This window comes from Oryctolagus cuniculus, chromosome 7, assembly GCF_964237555.1.
Source record: "Oryctolagus cuniculus chromosome 7, mOryCun1.1, whole genome shotgun sequence".
NCBI lineage: Eukaryota > Metazoa > Chordata > Mammalia > Lagomorpha > Leporidae > Oryctolagus > Oryctolagus cuniculus.
In genome coordinates this window covers 39,754,381-39,773,046 of record NC_091438.1, presented here as the reverse complement: position 1 = coordinate 39,773,046, position 18,666 = coordinate 39,754,381, and the positions used below count along the sequence as shown (strand labels likewise).

Genomic DNA, 18,666 nt, shown 5'->3' with positions numbered 1-18,666 from the left:
GTCTAGTCTGAATTGCTCCCCACAGAACCTTTGGCTTAGCCATGGCCATTATGGGCACTTGGGAAGTGAAGCAGCAAATGTAAGCACTCTTTGTCTCTGCCTATTAAATTAAAATTAAAAAAAATTTCTTGAAATTTTTTTCCAATTTCCCATAAACTTTTTGGAGTGCACTTGCATTGAGAACTTAGAAATTCTCAGGCAGTGTAGCAGACATAGTCAGGGGCACAATCACCACCCAGGATCTTTAAGGACGAGGCCCAGTTTAGAAGATAAACATGTATAGAAATGAATATGAATGCCTTTTCCTCCTTGAGCCCTTTTTTTAGGATGTTGTGACTGTCCTGTCTTCCATGGATTCCTATTCTCCTGAGAGAGCACAATCTGTCAGACAAGGAAATGGGTTCCATGTGTTTAAGAGGGCATGGCATCTCTGATGCTGATTATCTGTTTCCAAGTATTAGGACAAAGTGAAAATATGAAAGACTGATATCTCATCAATAAACTGACATCGTTCACAAGCTTGCCATGGGCTTTGAAATGAAAGTGAGTGAGAACCCTTTCTGATGATCTCCAAGTAGATATCAGTTGAGCAGCTCTATTTCTTAGTGGAGACCAGAAGCACATTGTCATGACTCAGCCCCTTGCAGTTTTTCATTGCAAGATGAGGTGGTGGTCTTACACTATTTCACACTATCTTCATTATTAGTAGTGTTCTTCATATTTATCCACACAAGTCATTGGTTAAAGTTATGGATCATAGGAATAATAATGCTTCTTTTCTTTTTTTTTTTTAAAGATTTATTTGTTTATTTGAAAGTCAGAGTTACACAGAGAGAGAAGGAGAGGCAGAGACAAAGAGGTTTTCCATCTGCTGGTTCACTCCCCAATTGACTACAATAGCTGGAGTTACGCCTATCTGAAGCCAGGAACCAGACGCTTCTTTCAGGTCTCCCAAGTGGGTGCAGGGGTCCAAGAACTTGGGTCATCTTCCACTGCTTTACCAGGCCATAGCAGCGAGCTGGATCAGAAGTGGATCAGCTGGGACTCAAACTGGCACCCATATGGGATGCCAGCACTGCAGGTGGTGGCTTTACCTGATACGCCACAGTGCCGACCCCTTGAACATTCATCTTTCAATACAATGTTGATTATTGAAAATCACTAAGGGCATGCTTATTTTTAAAAAAATAATTTAATTATTTGAGAGGCAAAGTTACAGAGAGAGAGAGAGAGAGAGAGAATCTTCCATCTGCTGGCTCACTCCCCAAATGGCCACAATGGGCCAGAGCTGAGCCGATCCAAAGCCAGGAGCCAGGAGAGTCTTCTAGGTCTCCCACATTTGTGCAGGGCCCCAAGCACTTGGGCCATCTTCTGCTAATTTCCCAGGCCATTAGCAGGGAGCTCGATCAGAAGTGGAACAGCCAAGACTCAAACCAGGGAGGGGCAGGCATTTCACATAGCAGTTAAGACTCTGCTTGGGATGCCTGCATCCCAAATCAGTGTGCCTGGGTTTGAGTCCTGGGTCTGCTCCCAGTTCCAGCTTGCTCCTAATGCACAACCTAGGGGCAGTAGATGATGGCTCAAACAGTTGGGTCCCCATGTCAGAGACCTGCATTGAGTGAACCAGAAGCTGTGAGCTGTCACTATCTCTGTCTCTGTCAAAGAAATAAATACACTTTAAAAATAATTTTATAAAGACTGCTCAGAAAATTCCTGTTATTATCTTTGAAAAATGTATTAAAAAGTAAAATTTCTTCTTACTATTTATTGAACCCTTTATTTAGTGTAGGGTTAATTGTATGAGTACAAAGTAAACTGAAAGTAGATCATTGTAAAAATTAAGAGGGAATAAGAGAGGAAGAGGAGGAAAGGTGAGAGCATGGGCAGGAGGGAGGGGAGGGTAGAAAATATCACTATATTCCTAAATCTTTATATATGAATTATATGAAATTTATTTACTTTAATTGAAAATTCAATAAAAAATAAAGTTATAAAATTGTATATTAGATACTATGTATTCACCATGACATGTTTGTTGTAATTGTTTCCTATCTCTCTGTTGTAACATTTGTAGATATACTCAGAAACTCACTCCCAGCTTTTCTCCTCGCTTACTTCTTCCCTCAGATGTAATCAGCATGTTCAGTATATTATTCCTTTGTATGCTGAAACCCAAGTAAATATTTTTCTATCTATAAATAGATGGTATTATGTCAAATTGATACATATAATTTTTGAAAATTATTCACACTGATTGTCAAAGGTATTTTAATAAATATTTTGTAGCGCATCAAGATGTATTTAGCACTTTATTCAACTCTTGGAAAAAAAATACTTGGAAACCAAGCATGAATATTATATATTTAATTTTTTTTTAAAGACTCAATGTCATAAACAAAACCAAAATCATCAAAGAAATTTTTGGACATTTGTGATGTGTCAAAATAGTTTAAACCTTCATTTTGGTGCATATACTTTTTGTCTCTAAATAAATCTGTGCATTAATTATGCTCTTTCTTTCATAATTAATTTAAAGCTAATTCAATAATGTGGAGAGCTTACTTAATGTGGGTAAGTCAAGTCTGTCTTCTTATGCTTGTATTTTAGATGTTGTTAAAAACTAACAAAATTAGGATCAGCATTGTGGTGCAGTGGATTAAGTGGCCACCTGCAACGCCAGCATCCCGAGTCCCGGCTGCTCCACTTCTGATCCAGCTCCCTGCTAAGGTGACTGAGAAGGAAGCAGAAAACTGCCCACGTTCTTGGAACCCTGGCATCCACTCCAGATGCAGATGCTAGCTCCTGGCTTTGGTGGCCCAGGCCTGGCCAGTGCAGCCTTTTGGGGAGTGAACTACAGATGGATGATCTTTGTCTCTGTCTATCTCTCTGTAACTGTGCTTTTCAAACAAACAAATCAATCTTTTTTTTTTTTCTTTTTTTCTTTGTTTTGACAGGCAGAGTGGACAGTGAGAGAGAGAGAGACAGAGAGAAAGGTCTTCTTTTTCCGTTGGTTCACCCTCCAATGGCCGCTGCGGCCGGGCTGCTGCGGTCGGCCCGCTGCAGTTGGCTCACCACGCTGATCCGAAGCCAGGAGCCAGGTGCTTTTCCTGGTCTCCCATGGGGTGCAGGGCCCAAGCACTTGGGCCATCCTCCACTGCACTCCCTGGCCACAGCAGAGAGCTGGCCTGGAAGAGGGGCAACTGGGACAGAATCTGTTGCCCAGACTGGGACTAGAACCTGGTGTGCCGGTGCCGCAAGCAGAGTATTAGCCTATTGAGCCACAGTGCTGGCCCACAAATCAATCTTTTTAAAAGATTAAAGAGTAACAAAAGTAACCTGCAATGTAAACTTTTGCTGTAATATGATTTAAAGCAAATTTTATGGAAAATAATATTTATTTTAGATTACACTAAAAAGTACTGTGAAAAGATATTTTCAAAGTTCCTGAGGGAATTCTTGGTGTTATACAGTACTATAAATGTAACTTTAGAATGAAAAGAAAGACAAGATTCATTTAGGTCAATTTAAAATTATTACAAGAAAAAGACCTCAACATGCTTTAATCCAATCCCCTCCTTTCTGACTTATGTGCTATTATTGTACAGTAGCCATCTCCCTTGCTGCTAATCACCCAGTTAAAACCAAGAGAATCATTAAGCACAGATCACCAACCCACAGACTCATGTACTAAATAAATGTTTATTGTTCTTAAAAACTGCATTTTGATGTGGTTTGTTACACAGCATAATTAAGCAAAAATGGACTGCTACAACTAGCTACAGTGTTGTGGTTGTTTGCAACTGAGAATCTTAACTCATACAAATTCCCTTAGTTTTGTCATCAGCCTGAAAGCACTAGAGTAGTTAATTTCATAAGTAGTTTTAGGGCTTACTATTAGTTTAATCACAGTGGTGGAAGGAGGAGATTGTGCTATGGGAAAAAATATATGAGAGTATTTCAAAAAGTTCATGTAAAATTCATATAATGAAAAAGCTATGCATGTATTGTAAAATGTTTTGCACTAAAATAACTATCTGTCAATTCCATTTTTGCACAAACATTTTGAAATATCCTCATTCATAAACCATATGTTCTTAGATTTAAAGTCTTATAATGTATGATGAATAAAAATGAATAAAAAAGAGGAAACCAACAAAACTTAAAAAAAGTTTTATTACAGGCAATGAAACAAATACTAGGATAAAAATGTTTGTGAATAGTTCTATTTATGTATCATAGATTTAGGACATAACACAGCCGGATTACTCCCAGTATCTAAGCACTGTCCCTTCTCTGTGTAGGTAGGCCCCATCTATCTAACCTCACGGACCCCTTATTTGCCCCTGGTTTTCCTATGATGGCCTGATTCCAAGTGAAGGATGCCATCTTAACAGCCAATACCCAAGAGTTTTTAAATTCAGAACTAGGCAACTTTGCCACCAAGCCCACCCTAGATGTCAACTCCATCAAAGCCAAAGGCTTTCCATCTCCCAGCTATGTTGAACCCTTCAGCCACTAGATGACTGAGTGTCCATATTCTACTGGTGATGCCCTGTTCCCCAGACAAAGGGTAGGGAGTGATTCTCCAGCAGATTCCAGAGTCCTGACAATAGACTGACATGATTTTCTTATACATATATGGTAAAAATCTCCCTTCAGTAGGACATAGAGATGCTTTTAATAAAGGGAGAGGGCATGAGCATAGTAAGGCAAATGGAAATAAAATAACTGAAAGAGAAATGAAAGACTCAATAATGAAAATAATACATAAAAAGTAAACAAATAAATTTTTAAATAGCATCCTGGTTTGGTTAATATTTACCATCTATAACCTTTGCTTCTATAGCTGGAACAGAGGCCTTGACTCTCACAGTACAATATGAGAAGTCAAACAGTGAGCCTCTCTCCATCGAGGACCCAAAGAGAGCACGACGGAGAAGCTCCTCTGGGTGTGCTTCCCCTCACTGCTCTCTTGGGAGGTGCAGTGCAGTCAGTAGCTACTGGAGCACAGCACCTTTGTTTATTGTTGCTGTTTTCAGGAAGATGTGGGAAAGGATGGTGTATAAGTTATCTGTTGCTGCATAATAATTTTTGGATACATTTAGCAGCTTGAAACAGCAAACATTGATTTTCTTATACTTTCTGAGAGACAGGATATAGGGTGTGACTGAGCTGGGCATTCTGAGTGAAGGTCCCTTATGAAGCTGCCATCAGTCGGCCAGGGCTGTTGTTTTATCTGAAAGCTGCTCTAGTGGAGGACCCACTTTCAAGTGCCTACATGGTTACTGTCAGGATCCAGCTCTCCACAAGATGTCCTTGAGGGCCCAGATTCCCCACTGGCTGTTGGTCACAGGCCTCATTTAGTTCTTTGTCATATGGGTCTTTTTTATAGAGCAGCCCGGAGCCTGGAGGCCGGTTTCTGTAGTAGTGGGTGATCCAACATCAGGATAGAAAATATCTAGTGCAAGAACCACAGCCTTCTCATAATTTCATCTTAGAAATAAATTTGCTTAGAAGTAAACTAGCCTATACTCAGGAAGAGAGCTATTTGGGGACATAAAAAGACTCTTGAAGAAGTTTACAAAAATAGAATTAAAAGATACTTTTACTTTGGTACCAAAAATATTTTGAAATATGTCCATATGAAGAGTCTTTGGAAAGTCTGTTTAAAATGTATATTATGAATTAACTTTGTGAATTTCAAAAATTTTGCGCCAAAATAATCTTTTTTTTTTTTTTTTTTGACAGGCAGAGTGGACAGTGAGAGAGAGAGACAGAGAGAAAGGTCTTCCTTTGCCGTTGGTTCACCCTTCAATGGCCGCCGCGGCCGGCGCGCTGCGGCCGGCGCACCACGCTGATCCGATGGCAGGAGCCAGGAGCCAGGTGCTTTTCCTGGTCTCCCATGGGGTGCAGGGCCCAAGCACCTGGGGCATCCTCCACTGCACTCCCTGGCCACAGCAGAGAGCTGGCCTGGAAGAGAGGCAACCGGGACAGAATCCGGCGCCCCGACCGGGACTAGAACCCGGTGTGCCGGCGCCGCTAGGCGGAGGATTAGCCTAGTGAGCCGCGGCACCGGCCCCAAAATAATCTTTTAATTTCATTTCTCCATGAATATTTTGAAGTTCCTCCTATTTCTGAAACCACCACAGCTGCTGATGGATAAGGATATGCCTGACACCAGGAAGTCCCAGGGCTAGAGGGGGGAGAACTGGCTTTTCTCATTACAAGGGAGCACCGTACCTCTCTGGAGAGTGAAAAGCATGTGTGATTTTTGCTAGAAAAAGGGAAGTTGCATACAGAGGTTGGATGTTCACTCTCTGTTCTTTTGGTATCATGAAAGGAAATACGGACTTTTAGAAGTTTAGACCACATCAGAGAATGATTTTTTCCTAACTAACTGGATGAACTTTGTGAAGCTGATGAACTCTGAGTCTCACTTTCTTCATCTATACAATGGGAATAAAAATAACCTCCATCTAGCAAGGAACTGTTCCAAAGATCAGATGAGATAAGACCGGATGTGTTTTGTGATGTGTAAACGTTACAAAGAGTAATTTTTATTAGTAATAAAATATTTAAAAGTGGGTACCTTTTTTTATTACTGCCACTAAAGAGTCTCATCTCAAATCTGAGACATTCATTTCTCTACTGTATTACTACTATCAGTAATAATTTATTCAAAATCTCACTCCCCTGCTAACCATGCCATTTTGTTCCAGGTTTGTATACTGACAGGGTCACAAATCACAAGGAGGGAGATAATTAGATCACAGGGCATAAATCCTGTCTTCCTAGTGTCTGTTGTACTGACTAAAGATTCTCTTCCTCTCCCCCTCCCTCTTCTCTCCCCTCCTCCCCTCTCCCCTTCTCCTCCCTCTCCCTCTGCTTTCTTCTTTCCCTCTCCCTCCCTCCTCTCTCTTCCTCTCCCTCTGCTTTCTCCTCTCCCTCTCCTCCTCCCCTTTCCCTTTCTCTCCCTCTCCTGCTTTCCTTCTCTTACTCTCTCCCTCTCCCTCTCTCTTTTCCCCCCCTCTCTCCCTTCCCTTCCCCCTCCCTCTCTCCCTCCTCACCCCCTTCTCCCCTTCTCCTTCCCCTCCCCCTCCCTCTTTCCCTCTCTCTCCATCTCTCTCCTTTCTCCTCTCCCTCTTCCTCCATAATCTCTTTCTAGCTTCCTCTCTCTAAGCACTCTTTTTGTCGTTTTTGTTCAGGGTGAGCATTTTTTAAGAAACTAAGAAAATAAGAATTCATGCTGTTTTTCCATTTCCCACTCTGAAGCAAAACTAACTCAATTCAAGACTTCATGTTGCTTCCAGGCTCTGCCTCCCTTGATTCAGTTAGTCATTACTCTAATTTCTTTCCCAGATCATAATATTTGTTAAATTGTTTTTCCTAAGTATGAAAAAAATTTGAATTTACAGTGATTAAGCTTTCCTCTTTTCTTGTGGATCTTAAGAGGAAATAAGCCAATGTTAAGTAATTCCATGATCCTACTATTGCAGCCATGGAAAAACAAACAGTGGAAAAGGTCCTGAGCTGGCATACAAAAGCTGCCAAAGAGAATGGAGAGGAAAGCGGTGATACTATAAAGGTCTGGACCATGTGGTTTGCACACTGTTCTATTCCTCAGATGGTATTAACCACCAGTGTTGGACCATCACAGCCAAGCCAGACATAAAAAGCCTGTCTAACCCCCATCACAGTGGCAAACGGGAGCCATCTCAGTATCTCAGCAGTAGTGGAGCAGTGGAGGGCAGCATAGCTGGGCAGTACACCCAGCGAATCGGGTATTTCATTTTCTATGACTGGTGCTCGCTATTCTATCCAGGTGCCGTCCGCAAGGATGGAGGCAGGGTTGATAGAGGGCATCTTTAATTTCCCTTCCTAACAGGACAGCTGAAGCAAAACTTTCCCTTTATCACCAGCATTTTACTTCCATAGTCGCTGATGTAACGCACCTACAGCCACCCTGCAAAGCCTAAGGTATGAGATAGGTTCTGTCAGGAGGCAGCCAAGTCCCACGATGAGAGCACTGCAAAATCTTCTTACACTCTCTTCACCATAGACATGAAAGGGAAACCGTTTATTTTCCCTCAAGAATCAGCCATGGCCAGTGTGTCCCCGATCTCCACAGAGAAGCAGCCCCCAGAGAACTTCATGTTCTGGCTGAGAGCCTTCACAGACCTCACCGCCCTTACAGTAGAGGGCTGCTTCCTGTCGTTAACATACCTGGAGAGTACATGCTCTATGTTGGGAATTCTGGGGTCACCTTCAGGGTCCCTTACTCCCTGCATGCCCCAGTTCACATTTGTGCAAGCTGGGAGTCTGCCTCTGGGATTGCTGAACTCTGGGAAGCTAGTGGGGAGAAAGGGTTTGAAGAAAGAGTACTCTGTGATGGCAGAGGCAAAGATTATCCTGGGACAAGAGCAGGATTCCTTTCGGGGACATTTGGATGCAAAACAATCCTTTGTTGGGGAGATTCGGGATGTGTCCTTGTGGGATCATGTGCTCTCCTTAAAGGAGATGTGTGACTCATGCTATGGTGGCAACCTCTTAAATTGGCAGGACCTGACATGTAAAAAATGGCCATGTGGTGACTAAGCCCAAGATATGGGCTTAAGCCTCATTCTCTCCAGTCATGATTTGTATTCACATACTCTTTGAAATTAAATGCACTGATTTTTTTCTCACTCTGTTAAGATTGTGTAAATGACATTTTTAAAAAAGGACAGTGGTGGATATCTCTTCAATATACATGATTTATTATTGCAAAAATTGGATGAATTGTATCATAGTTTTCTGTAATGTAGAGCTATAGGAACTTAGGGACACACACTATTTTCAATACTGGACACCAGTTTCATGGAGAGTTGTAGAGCTCTGGGAAGTCTTCTGGGAGTTCTGTTCACTAAAATTCAGTGCCCCACAGAGATGATGCGACTACTGGGAGAGGCTTTTGAGAGGGGCTTTTTCAGGAGCAGGGTGTGAGAATGTTTCCCTTGTATCTGCCCAGAAAGGACTCAGAGATGTCCTCGGGGACACCCAGAGAGAGGTGACATTAAGCTGTCAGGAGAGCTCTCTGCACACCTACTCTCAGGATGCTCGCTTGGAGGTAGATGTTACTAAGGGATGTATCTTGTTTTCTTTCAAGCAATACTCCACAGGCGCGAAAACGTCCCTCCTTGGTCCTTCTTCTGTTAAGGAGTCCCAGGTATTCTTTCTGACTTGTACTTTCAATGCATTTTCAGTGGGGACAATGGAGTAGTCATGATGGTTGGGAGATACTGACTGATTTTTCTTTTTTATACATCAGCCCTTATGAACTGGAAGACATTTAATGAGTCCTGCTTCTTTTTTCCTCAGGATAAGTAATTCCAAAATCTTAAATCTTTTCTGCAAATCTAATCTGTCTTCCCTTTTAAAAGGCAATAACAATACAAATTGAGAAATTCCCAGACTCTTGCTTAGAACACTCTTCAAACTTAAGTTTAAGTGGGATACACAACTACTCACAGAAAATAAGTTAATCAAGGTAGCAATGAAGACGGTAAAGGCAAGACATACATAGCAGGTTGTGTTCTACAGAGAATAATGAAAATCATGGGCTACTTTCCAGATTTGACATAGCAAGAGTTAGTTGGAAATTGATACCAATACCTTTAATTTCTGGAGTAGTCATTCAATGCAACAGTTAAGTCAACACTTCAGACACCCGCATCCCATTTTGGAGTCCCTGATTCAAGTCCCAGCAACTCTGCTTCTGATGCAGCTTTTTGATAATGCATCAGGGGAGCAGAAGGGATGGCTCATGTGCTTGGATCACTATTACCCGCATGGGAGACCTGGATGGAGCTCTGGGCACCTGGCTTTGGCCTGGACAGCCAGGGAAGACTCTCTCTCTCTCTCTCTCTTAAAATAAAAATAAGCAAAAGCTTTAAAAAATACATTTAATTTCAGAAAAGATCTCCAGATATCTCTATACTTGTGAATACATTGATACACAGTAGCATGTATATAACAACTACTCCTCCCTGAAAGAAAACACACACACACACACACACACGCACACATATATATATATATATATAAGTACTGTGAAATTCAGAGGCTAGGTATCACCAAGTTGTTTACTTTTACTAACACTGAATATACTGGTCTAGACTTATCTAGAGAGTAGTTCTAATGTGAACCTTAACAAAATTAGAAAATGAAAATGAAACTCATCGCTCTCCAAGGCAGGTGAGTTTAAAGTTGATAACATTACTTCTGGAATGTCAGGGTCTGTTACTGTTGTCACTGTCCAAAGTAAAAAGTGGGAATTGTAGTTTTGACACATCCAGTTCAACAACTGTGTCATCTTTGAAGTTTTAGAGTGAATATCTATTTGGTGTTTAGGTTGATCTTTCAACCTATCACTTCCAATAGGCTTTATGCTGCCCACTTTTCTGCCAAAGCAAACATAGCAATCACTTCCCCCTGGCTTATGATCTGTACCAGAATTCTCCCTTGTAAGCAACCCCGATGATAATCTACGAGATTAGCAGAATGCATAGAAAAATTATGGTAAAAACAAGAGCAAGTCAGAGAGACTCTTGATTCATTAATGCAACCTTAACCTCAAATTTTGTAACTCTCTCTGGGAAGAGATGAATGATAGGGTCAAGTTTTTGAGCTTGCAAAAATACCTAGACTATGAAAGACTGTAGTCTCCCCTTGTCTATGAGGGATAATTCCAAAACTCCAAGGGGATGCCTGAAATAGCAAATGGTACCTAACCTCATATACACAACATATACACACTTATTTCCTATATACATATACTTATGATGCAGCTTAATTTATAAGAAGCTAACAATGACAATAATAAAATAGAACAATTGTATCTATATACTATAATCAAATTTATGTGAACATATATGGTCGCTTTCTTAACTCAAAATATATTACTGTACTGTACCTGCTAATTGCCATGAAGCATATACAACATGAATATGTTAGACAAAAGGATGATTTCTGTACCAGGTGGGATGCAGTAGTACTGCTCTAGATTTCATTATGCAAGCAATTTAAAACTTAAAAATTTTTTCTGGAACCTTGCATTTTGTATTTTCAGACCACAATTGGCTAACTAACTAAAACCATGGATAAAGTAGGACTACGATATGGTAAACTGCTAAAGACCTTAGGCAAGAGGTTTCTTGCCAATAACACGTTGAAACGCATCCTTGACCTCCTTATTCCTCAAAGTGTACACAACAGGATTAAGGAGTGGAGTAAACACAGTGTAAGTTACTGAAATCAGCTGGTCCTGATCCCTGGTGTTCTCTGACTTGGGTTTAAGGTAGGCAATGGACGCACAGCCATAGTGAATGATGACAACAGTGAGGTGGGAGGCGCAAGTGGCAAAAGCCTTTTTCCGGCCCTCAGCAGAAGCAATCTTGAGAATGGTGGAGATGATGAGAATGTAGGATATGAGCACCAAGCCCATGGGCACGACAATAACCAGTGAACTGATGATAAAATTAATTATGTCATGCAGAGTTGTATCGGCACAGGAAAGCTTCATAACTGGACGGATGTCACAAAAATAATGCCCTATTTCTCTCTCACAAAAAGGTAACCTGAATACAGATGAAATCTGTACCATGGCCACAAGCAGCCCGATACTGCAAGCCCCCCACACTAGCTGAGCGCACACCCTCTTGTTCATGAGAACCATGTACCTCAGGGGGTTGCAGATGGCTACGTAGCGGTCATATCCCATTGCTGTGAGCAGAAAGCAGTTGTTGATAGCCAAAGTGATAAAAAAGAACATCTGGGTGGCACAGCCAGCCAAGGAGATAGGTTGGCTTAGACCTATGAGGCTGGAGAGCATTCGTGGTACAATGACCAACGTGTACACAGTCTCTGAAGTGGAAAGCACACTAAGAAAGAAGTACATGGGAGTGTGAAGGTGACGATCAATGCTGATAATTGTCACAATGATGACATTGCCAGCCAAGGTTAAAAAGTACAATGTAAGAAATACCACAAAAAGGATAAGCTTATATTCATGAAAGCTGGAAAAGCCCTGGAAAACAAACTCACTCACCGCTGTGTGATTTCCACTCTTCATTGAATAAATTCCAGGTTGAAAGATGTAGAAAAGCTAATCAAACAGAATACATCAGTGACCAATGCTTTGAATAGGTACACTTGAATGGACACTGAGTTAACGGGGACAACTGTTCACCTATGGGTAAAAGATAGAAAAGAAAATCAGGAGACAATTTCATGCATGGCAACTTATGTAAAAAGGTGTGGAAGAATAAATAGGGATGGGATAGGACGGAAGGAAAGACAGCTGGGGCAAGTTTGGAAAAGATTTCCTAGTGAGTTAGAACACAGGTGTTAGGGGAAATCTAAGCAAAAGAAATAGGAAATGCACAGTTGAATTTGAAAGAAATGTTTCTTAAGTTGCAGTTTAACATTTTAATAGCTAAACACTTTAGGCCACAAAGTTAACAGTGGGTTACATATGTTGTGATCTGTTACAAGCCAACACAAAACTAGAAAACCGCTAGTGGCTCTGCTTGTGCCAAACCTCACAGTATCGCTTAGAATTAGAAAGAAATCTTAATCTTCCCTGTAAGTAGTTGTCATGCCATACAGATTTTTTAAAGTTTATTTATTTATTTGAAAGGCAGAGCTAGAGAGAGAGAGAGAGAGAGAGGGAGAGAGGGAGAGAGGGAGAGACAGAGAGATCTTCCATCCTCTGGTTCACTCCCTAAATGGCGGCAACGACTGGTGCTGTGCCCATCTGAAGCCAGGAGCCAGGAGCTTCTTCCAGGTCTCCCACGTGAGTGTAGGGGCCTAAGGACTTGAGCTGTCTTCAACCACTTTCCCAGGACATAAGCAGAGAGCTAGATTGGAAGAGGAGCAGCCAGGAAACCAGCAGGCACCCATATGGGATGCTAGCGCTGCATCGGAGGCTTAGCCTACTAGCCACAGCACTCCTTGTTTCTTTTTCTCTTCTTCATCTTCTGGAAGTTCCAAGTGCTCCCTGGTGACTGACACCAAATTCTTCACCTCAAATTCCATTAGCTACTGGATGCGTACTTGTCATAAGTCAGTCATGTAGATCACTTCAAAGCTGTGCTTCCAAAGGTGCTCCAAGAAGGCCGAGTTCACTAGCTGGTCTTCAGTCTCACTTGTGGCGTAGTAGTAGATGTATTTCTGATTTTCCTTCAACCTAGTACAACAGTCCTTGAGAGAAAGCATCTCATCACCAGAAGCTGATATTTACAATTTTTTTAAAACAAGAACTATTCCCTTCTTTCTTCAATACTTGACTCAAGCTGCTTCTTCCTCGGAAAATTTCCTCTGGGCTAAAGACAACTTGTCAGTCCCAGTTCTCCATCATGTTGCTGTGTTGCTCAGTGGTTTGTTCTCAAGGATTACGTACATTTTCATGTGTTTTCTAGTTTCTACCCAGATGTGAATTTTCGCAGGTACTCTGACTCACTGCTAGGCTAAACTGTTTTTTTTCTAAATTTTCAAAAATTTTAAAGCAAGTAACTTTCAGGGAACTCATTCATACATCACTTTTCCATTCCCTATTTGGGGAGTTTTGTGGATAAGGAAATTCATTTTCCAAAAGAGCTTAATAATAATAATGATGATAATAATAATAATAGCTCCTTGTGCCAACCTTTAATTTATAAAGTGTGTTTAAATGTGTTATTTAACATTCTAGCAATTTCTTATATTAGATCATTATTATCTCTTTCCTACAGATGACAAACCTAAGACACCTAAGTTTAGATGATTTGCCCACATTAATTCAATCTTTTAATATCATCTCTGGTGTAATTTGTCTTATATCATAACTACCTAAGAAGTAATAGTGACTGCAAAATGGGTTAAAAGGTACTTTTTTGTTTTTTGTTGAAAAAATATAATCTATTTTCTTCCTCTGTGAATGAAATTACATTGGGAAAAAATGGGAAAACTGGAAAATTTTTAGATTGGTGCTTCTTGATAAATAACTGAGGTGTTAGTAAATTAGTTACAACATATAGCCATTCTCCTTGGCTAATTTCACTTCCAATTATTTATTTTAAGAAAATAATTAGATATATATGTCTACTCTGACTGGACTTGATATCATGTATACATGTATTGGAACACCACATGTACGCATGTATTTGATAAAAATTTGTAATATTTATATGTAAGTTAATCTAAAAAACTAAAAAGATAATTAAATTAACCATATGCATCTCATCATAATTATGTAGTGATTACAAACCTTTAAAGAGCCAACATAGGAGAATATGACAGATAGATGGATAACCCTTTTTTAAATTAAATGGAAAGAGGCAAAAGAAGAAATGAAGAATTGAAAGAAACTTGTTCAAGGATACATATGCATTTTAAAAGTAAATATACAAAAATGTTAACAATATTTTTTTCTAGAAAATCTAAAATTACTTTTTATTTATGCCTGTCATATGTGCATAATTCAGATTTTATACTTGATTATGTTTCTATAAACACACAAAAAACAAAATTGTTACCTGCTTCTCCAAAAAAGGAAATATATCATGATATTGAGAGAAGATTGAGGAGAAAAGGTGAATAGTGGGTTAATTTACCTTGGAAAAGAGAAGGTTCACATTATAAATATGACTGACTTATGGTCTCTGAACAGACATTTCATAGAACCTTGTTCCCTCAGGGCTCGATCCAGAAAAAATTAACTCAAGGTTTTGAAGATGGTAGTTGGGAAAAAGAAAAGTTTCTAAAGTGTCTTGGAAGTATAATATGGCACATAAGGCAATCATCTCAGGTAAAAATGTAAAGGAACATCAAAAAAAATCAGTAACTGAGATGAATAGGTTTTGAATGCAGTGTTTTTAAAATAAAAATTAATGCAAACATCCATTTGATAAACCAAATATCTTAAGACAGGATCATTGCTATCACTACAATGGGATGCAGGTAGTTAATTGAAAGCAGATTTTGGAATATCCTTACTAGATACATGAAAGATCAGAGAAACATAACATGGTTTCAAAATATTGAGAAAATATAAATTGAAATATAAGGATCTTCAAAATATTTTGAAAATGCATTTTATCAAAAACTATACATGGACTTCAAAAAATTTTTGTACCAAAATAAGCTTAGCTTTTAATTACATTTTCTGTCAATTTTTAAAATTATCCTTGTATATGTTACATTTGCTTGGACATGTGGTATTAGGCTAATCTTCATCTACTCTTGTGTAACTGGGATTCAGGAAGCATTATAGAACAAGATAAAACCCAAATGTTTATGTAACTGGAAGGCCAATCCTACCTACACTAAAGGGAATGGGGAAAAATAATAGGTTATAGAAGGGAAGAAACTGAATTGAGCTGGTGCACTCCTGCAATTTCATTTCCTTTCTCATCATCCACTCAGGAGAATGATGACTCATCAAGATGGCAAAGCCCAGTGAGTGACAACATCAGCATAGTAAGATCATGATCGCTGAAACAAAATGTCAGCTTCCTTCTGTGGAATCCTTGTCACTGAGAAAAGCAACGTTTTACAACGCTTTCTGTTCCCGCGGATTCTGGACCTTTAGCCAAAAATATCTCCCCTCCACTAAAAATATTCAACAAATTTCTTCCTAGAGAAATCATTTTCTGCCTAGAACTGACAACCAATTCTGAGCAAGAGGTTACTCTTATTCATTTTATTATTCAAGTCTTTCCAATTGGACACAGCTGGAAAAACTCATGTTCTTGGTAGTTTTGAATCTTTTAAATGTAACAGAATCATGAAACCTTGGACTTACAAGGTAATTTTAAAAGCACAGAATTCCCCACAAATATAGTTCCCCAAATTCTGCTTCAGTGATTCTGATGATTAGAAATTCATTATTTTATATAAGTTAGCATCCCCTCTATTTTTTGTAAGATATATGAAGTTTACTTTAAAAAATACAACCAGGCTTTTTAAATTACAAATATGCTCTTGGGGTGGGAGCCATTTGTACTTATATCAAAGTGTTCAAATGGAAAAAGTTTTTTCCTTCTGTACATTATCTGGTCTAAGTAATCATAATTCATGCGTTCTTTTTGTTATTGTTTATTTCTGCCTAAAAGCTTTCTATGTGCAATCATGGATATTTTGATATCATTTCAATTTTACACAAATGGTATTAGGCTGTACATGCCATTTCACAAGTAACTTTTCTCATTTAAAATTATCCCTTAAATACTTTCCATAATAGTGCTATAGATCTATCTCATTCTTTATTTTCAGTGGTGCATGCTATCCCATTGTATAGATCCATAAAGACATTCCATCATTAATTCTAATTTTGACTGGCTTTAATTCTTAGAAAATGTTATTTTCTACTCATTCAATATCTACCTTCTTGTGATTTACCAATTCCCACATCATTTTACCTTCTATTTTCTCTTCAGTATAGTAGCATTTCAAATACTAAAGACCATTCTCATGTCTGTTAAATTTCATGTCCTTGAATCCATTACCAAAGCAAGATAAGCAAGAAGAAACATAATATTAATGAACAGGACATTCAATATAACCAACCAAATACTGAAAACCATAGGAGGAAAATAGTAAGATTTTGAAAATGCACCTGATATTTCATTTTCATTTACTTTTGCCAACAGTCATTCATTGCCTCTGACCTTGGTAATGGTAAGGAGAGGAGATACTTTCCAGACAGTGGGCTTTGCAAGGCACTCAAGGGGTTGCATCTATTCACGGGAACAGGTGGGAAAACTCGTGTTCAAGAGGCATTTACAAGGAAAGTAAAAACCCACAAAGTTAGGCAAATCCAGTTTTCTCTAGGATCAAAACAAGCTCCAAATTACTGCCATGTTCCTTGAGACTGGGGTGCATTGGTTCCCTTGGCCTAGAAAATGTCCAAGGGAAAAAATGCAGTCTCTTAAACTGCAAGCTTTGGATGTTCATTCTCCCCAAAGAGGGGTGAATCCCTCTGCCCTAAATCCCCTGAGACCATCCCTTTGAGAATTCCTCCAGGTTACTAAAAGATAAAGAAGATAGACTATGAGAGTTGGTCTCAAGAGCTTCATTAGGAACTTGGGTCGCTGATGTAGGTAGCTTTCATTTGTTTACTGACAGCTGCAGATAGTAGGGATTTCAGAAACTGAAACTGCATTGAGTTTTAGTAAAGTAAACTACATGAATAATGGATAAGCTTACAAAGGGAAAGCCCTAAATTTTAGTTTCTCAGCATTAGAGAGCAGCTGGCTTCCTGAAACTCATTCAAATAAATAAGATACAAGTAAAGGGTTATAGTGGCCAGGGCTTCTCTGTTCCGACTTCAGCCTATAGTTATTTTTTTAAAAATTTCTATATAATAAGTATAAATTTCAAAAGTACTACTTTTGGATTATAGTGGTTTTTCCCCCCATAACCACCCTCCCACCCACAAACCATCCCATCTCCTACTCTCTCTCCCATCCCATTCTTCATTAAGATTCATTTTTAATTATATTTATATACAGAAGATCAACTTTACTAAGTAAAGATTTCAACAGTTTGCACCCATACAGACACACAAAGTATAAAGTACTGTTTGAATACTAGTTTTACCATTAATTCACATAGTACAACACATTAAGGACAGAGCTATTTTTTTTTTAAGTTCACTTGCAAGCATCCCAGCCTTACCCTCACATTTCTAGAGCTTCCACTCCCATTCTCGGAAAGGGCAGAAATTCACTTCCTTATTCTCCCTTTGGTTCATGTTCTGATCTTGCTGGGGAGAGAAGGAAATACCTGCAGTAAGTTTAGTTTCTGCTTCAGCATGATTCTGTACACAGACAGCCACTGCCCCTGTGGGGGGCATTTGAGGAGGGCTTTCAGCTCTGCCCTGAGAAGGTGATTGCCACAAAGATCTTCAACCCAGGCTGAGAACTGTCTCTCTTAAGTAACCCTGTTTTCCCCCTGATTACAGAAATATTACATGTGCGTCATAGAAAATACAGAAAAGGGAAAATAAGAACATAAATCACTCGTGATCTCCAATTTAGAATTAACACCATTAACATTTTAAGACTTTCTTTGTTTTCCATGCATTCATAAGTGGGTATCTGTTTCCATGTACACGTATTTATGGCAAAAATTGGATGATTGTTATTTTTGTAGCTGCTATGATTTGAATGTTTCTCCTAAAGTTCATGTGATAGAAAATTGAGTGCCCCAATTCACGTTTTAATGGTATTTGGAGGTGAAGCCTTTAGGAGGTAATTAGGATTAGATGAGGTCACAAGGTGGGGCCCCTATAGTGGCTTCCTAAGCAGCTAGGTTCTGAGCTAACATGCGCGCTCTGTCTCACCAGATGATGTATTTCTCCATGCTTAGATGCAGCGGGAGTTGCTTTACCAGATGCTAACACCACACTCTTGACTTCTCAGCTTCCAGAACCAGGAGCTAAATACACCTTTCTCCTTCATAAATTACCCAGTTTGTAATATTTTTAAAACTTTTTAAACTTTTTTAAATTAATTTGAAGGACAGCATTAGAGAGAGGGGTGGGGGGAGGGAAAATCTTCTGTCTGCTGGTTCACTCCCCAAATGGATACAACTACCAGGGCTGGGCCAGCCCAAGCCAAGAGCCTGAACTCCATCTGGGTCTCCCAC

At 39.4% G+C, this 18,666-nt stretch overlaps 1 protein-coding gene and 1 pseudogene across 1 annotated transcript; one reads left to right on the top strand and one right to left on the bottom strand.

The window, feature by feature from the left end:
• The first annotated feature begins 7,465 nt into the window (after positions 1-7,465).
• Positions 7,466-8,951, top strand: LOC100350093 (mucosal pentraxin-like; annotated as a pseudogene).
• A 2,181-nt stretch (positions 8,952-11,132) lies between these two features.
• LOC100358172 (olfactory receptor 10J1-like) lies at positions 11,133-17,905 on the bottom strand. The gene is made up of 2 exons (XM_051858491.2): positions 17,695-17,905; positions 11,133-12,226 (listed from the first exon to the last, which is right to left on the bottom strand). The coding sequence occupies exon 2, from the start codon at positions 12,107-12,109 to the stop codon at positions 11,177-11,179; it is 933 nt and encodes a 310-aa protein (XP_051714451.1). The 5' UTR covers positions 12,110-12,226; positions 17,695-17,905; the 3' UTR covers positions 11,133-11,176.
• Positions 17,906-18,666: the final 761 nt, after the last annotated feature.

Excerpts from the sequence above, each read along its gene's own strand:
- LOC100358172 (XM_051858491.2), bottom strand. The coding sequence starts at position 12,109 with ATGAAGAGTGGAAATCACACAGCGGTGAGTGAGTTTGTTTTCCAGGGC.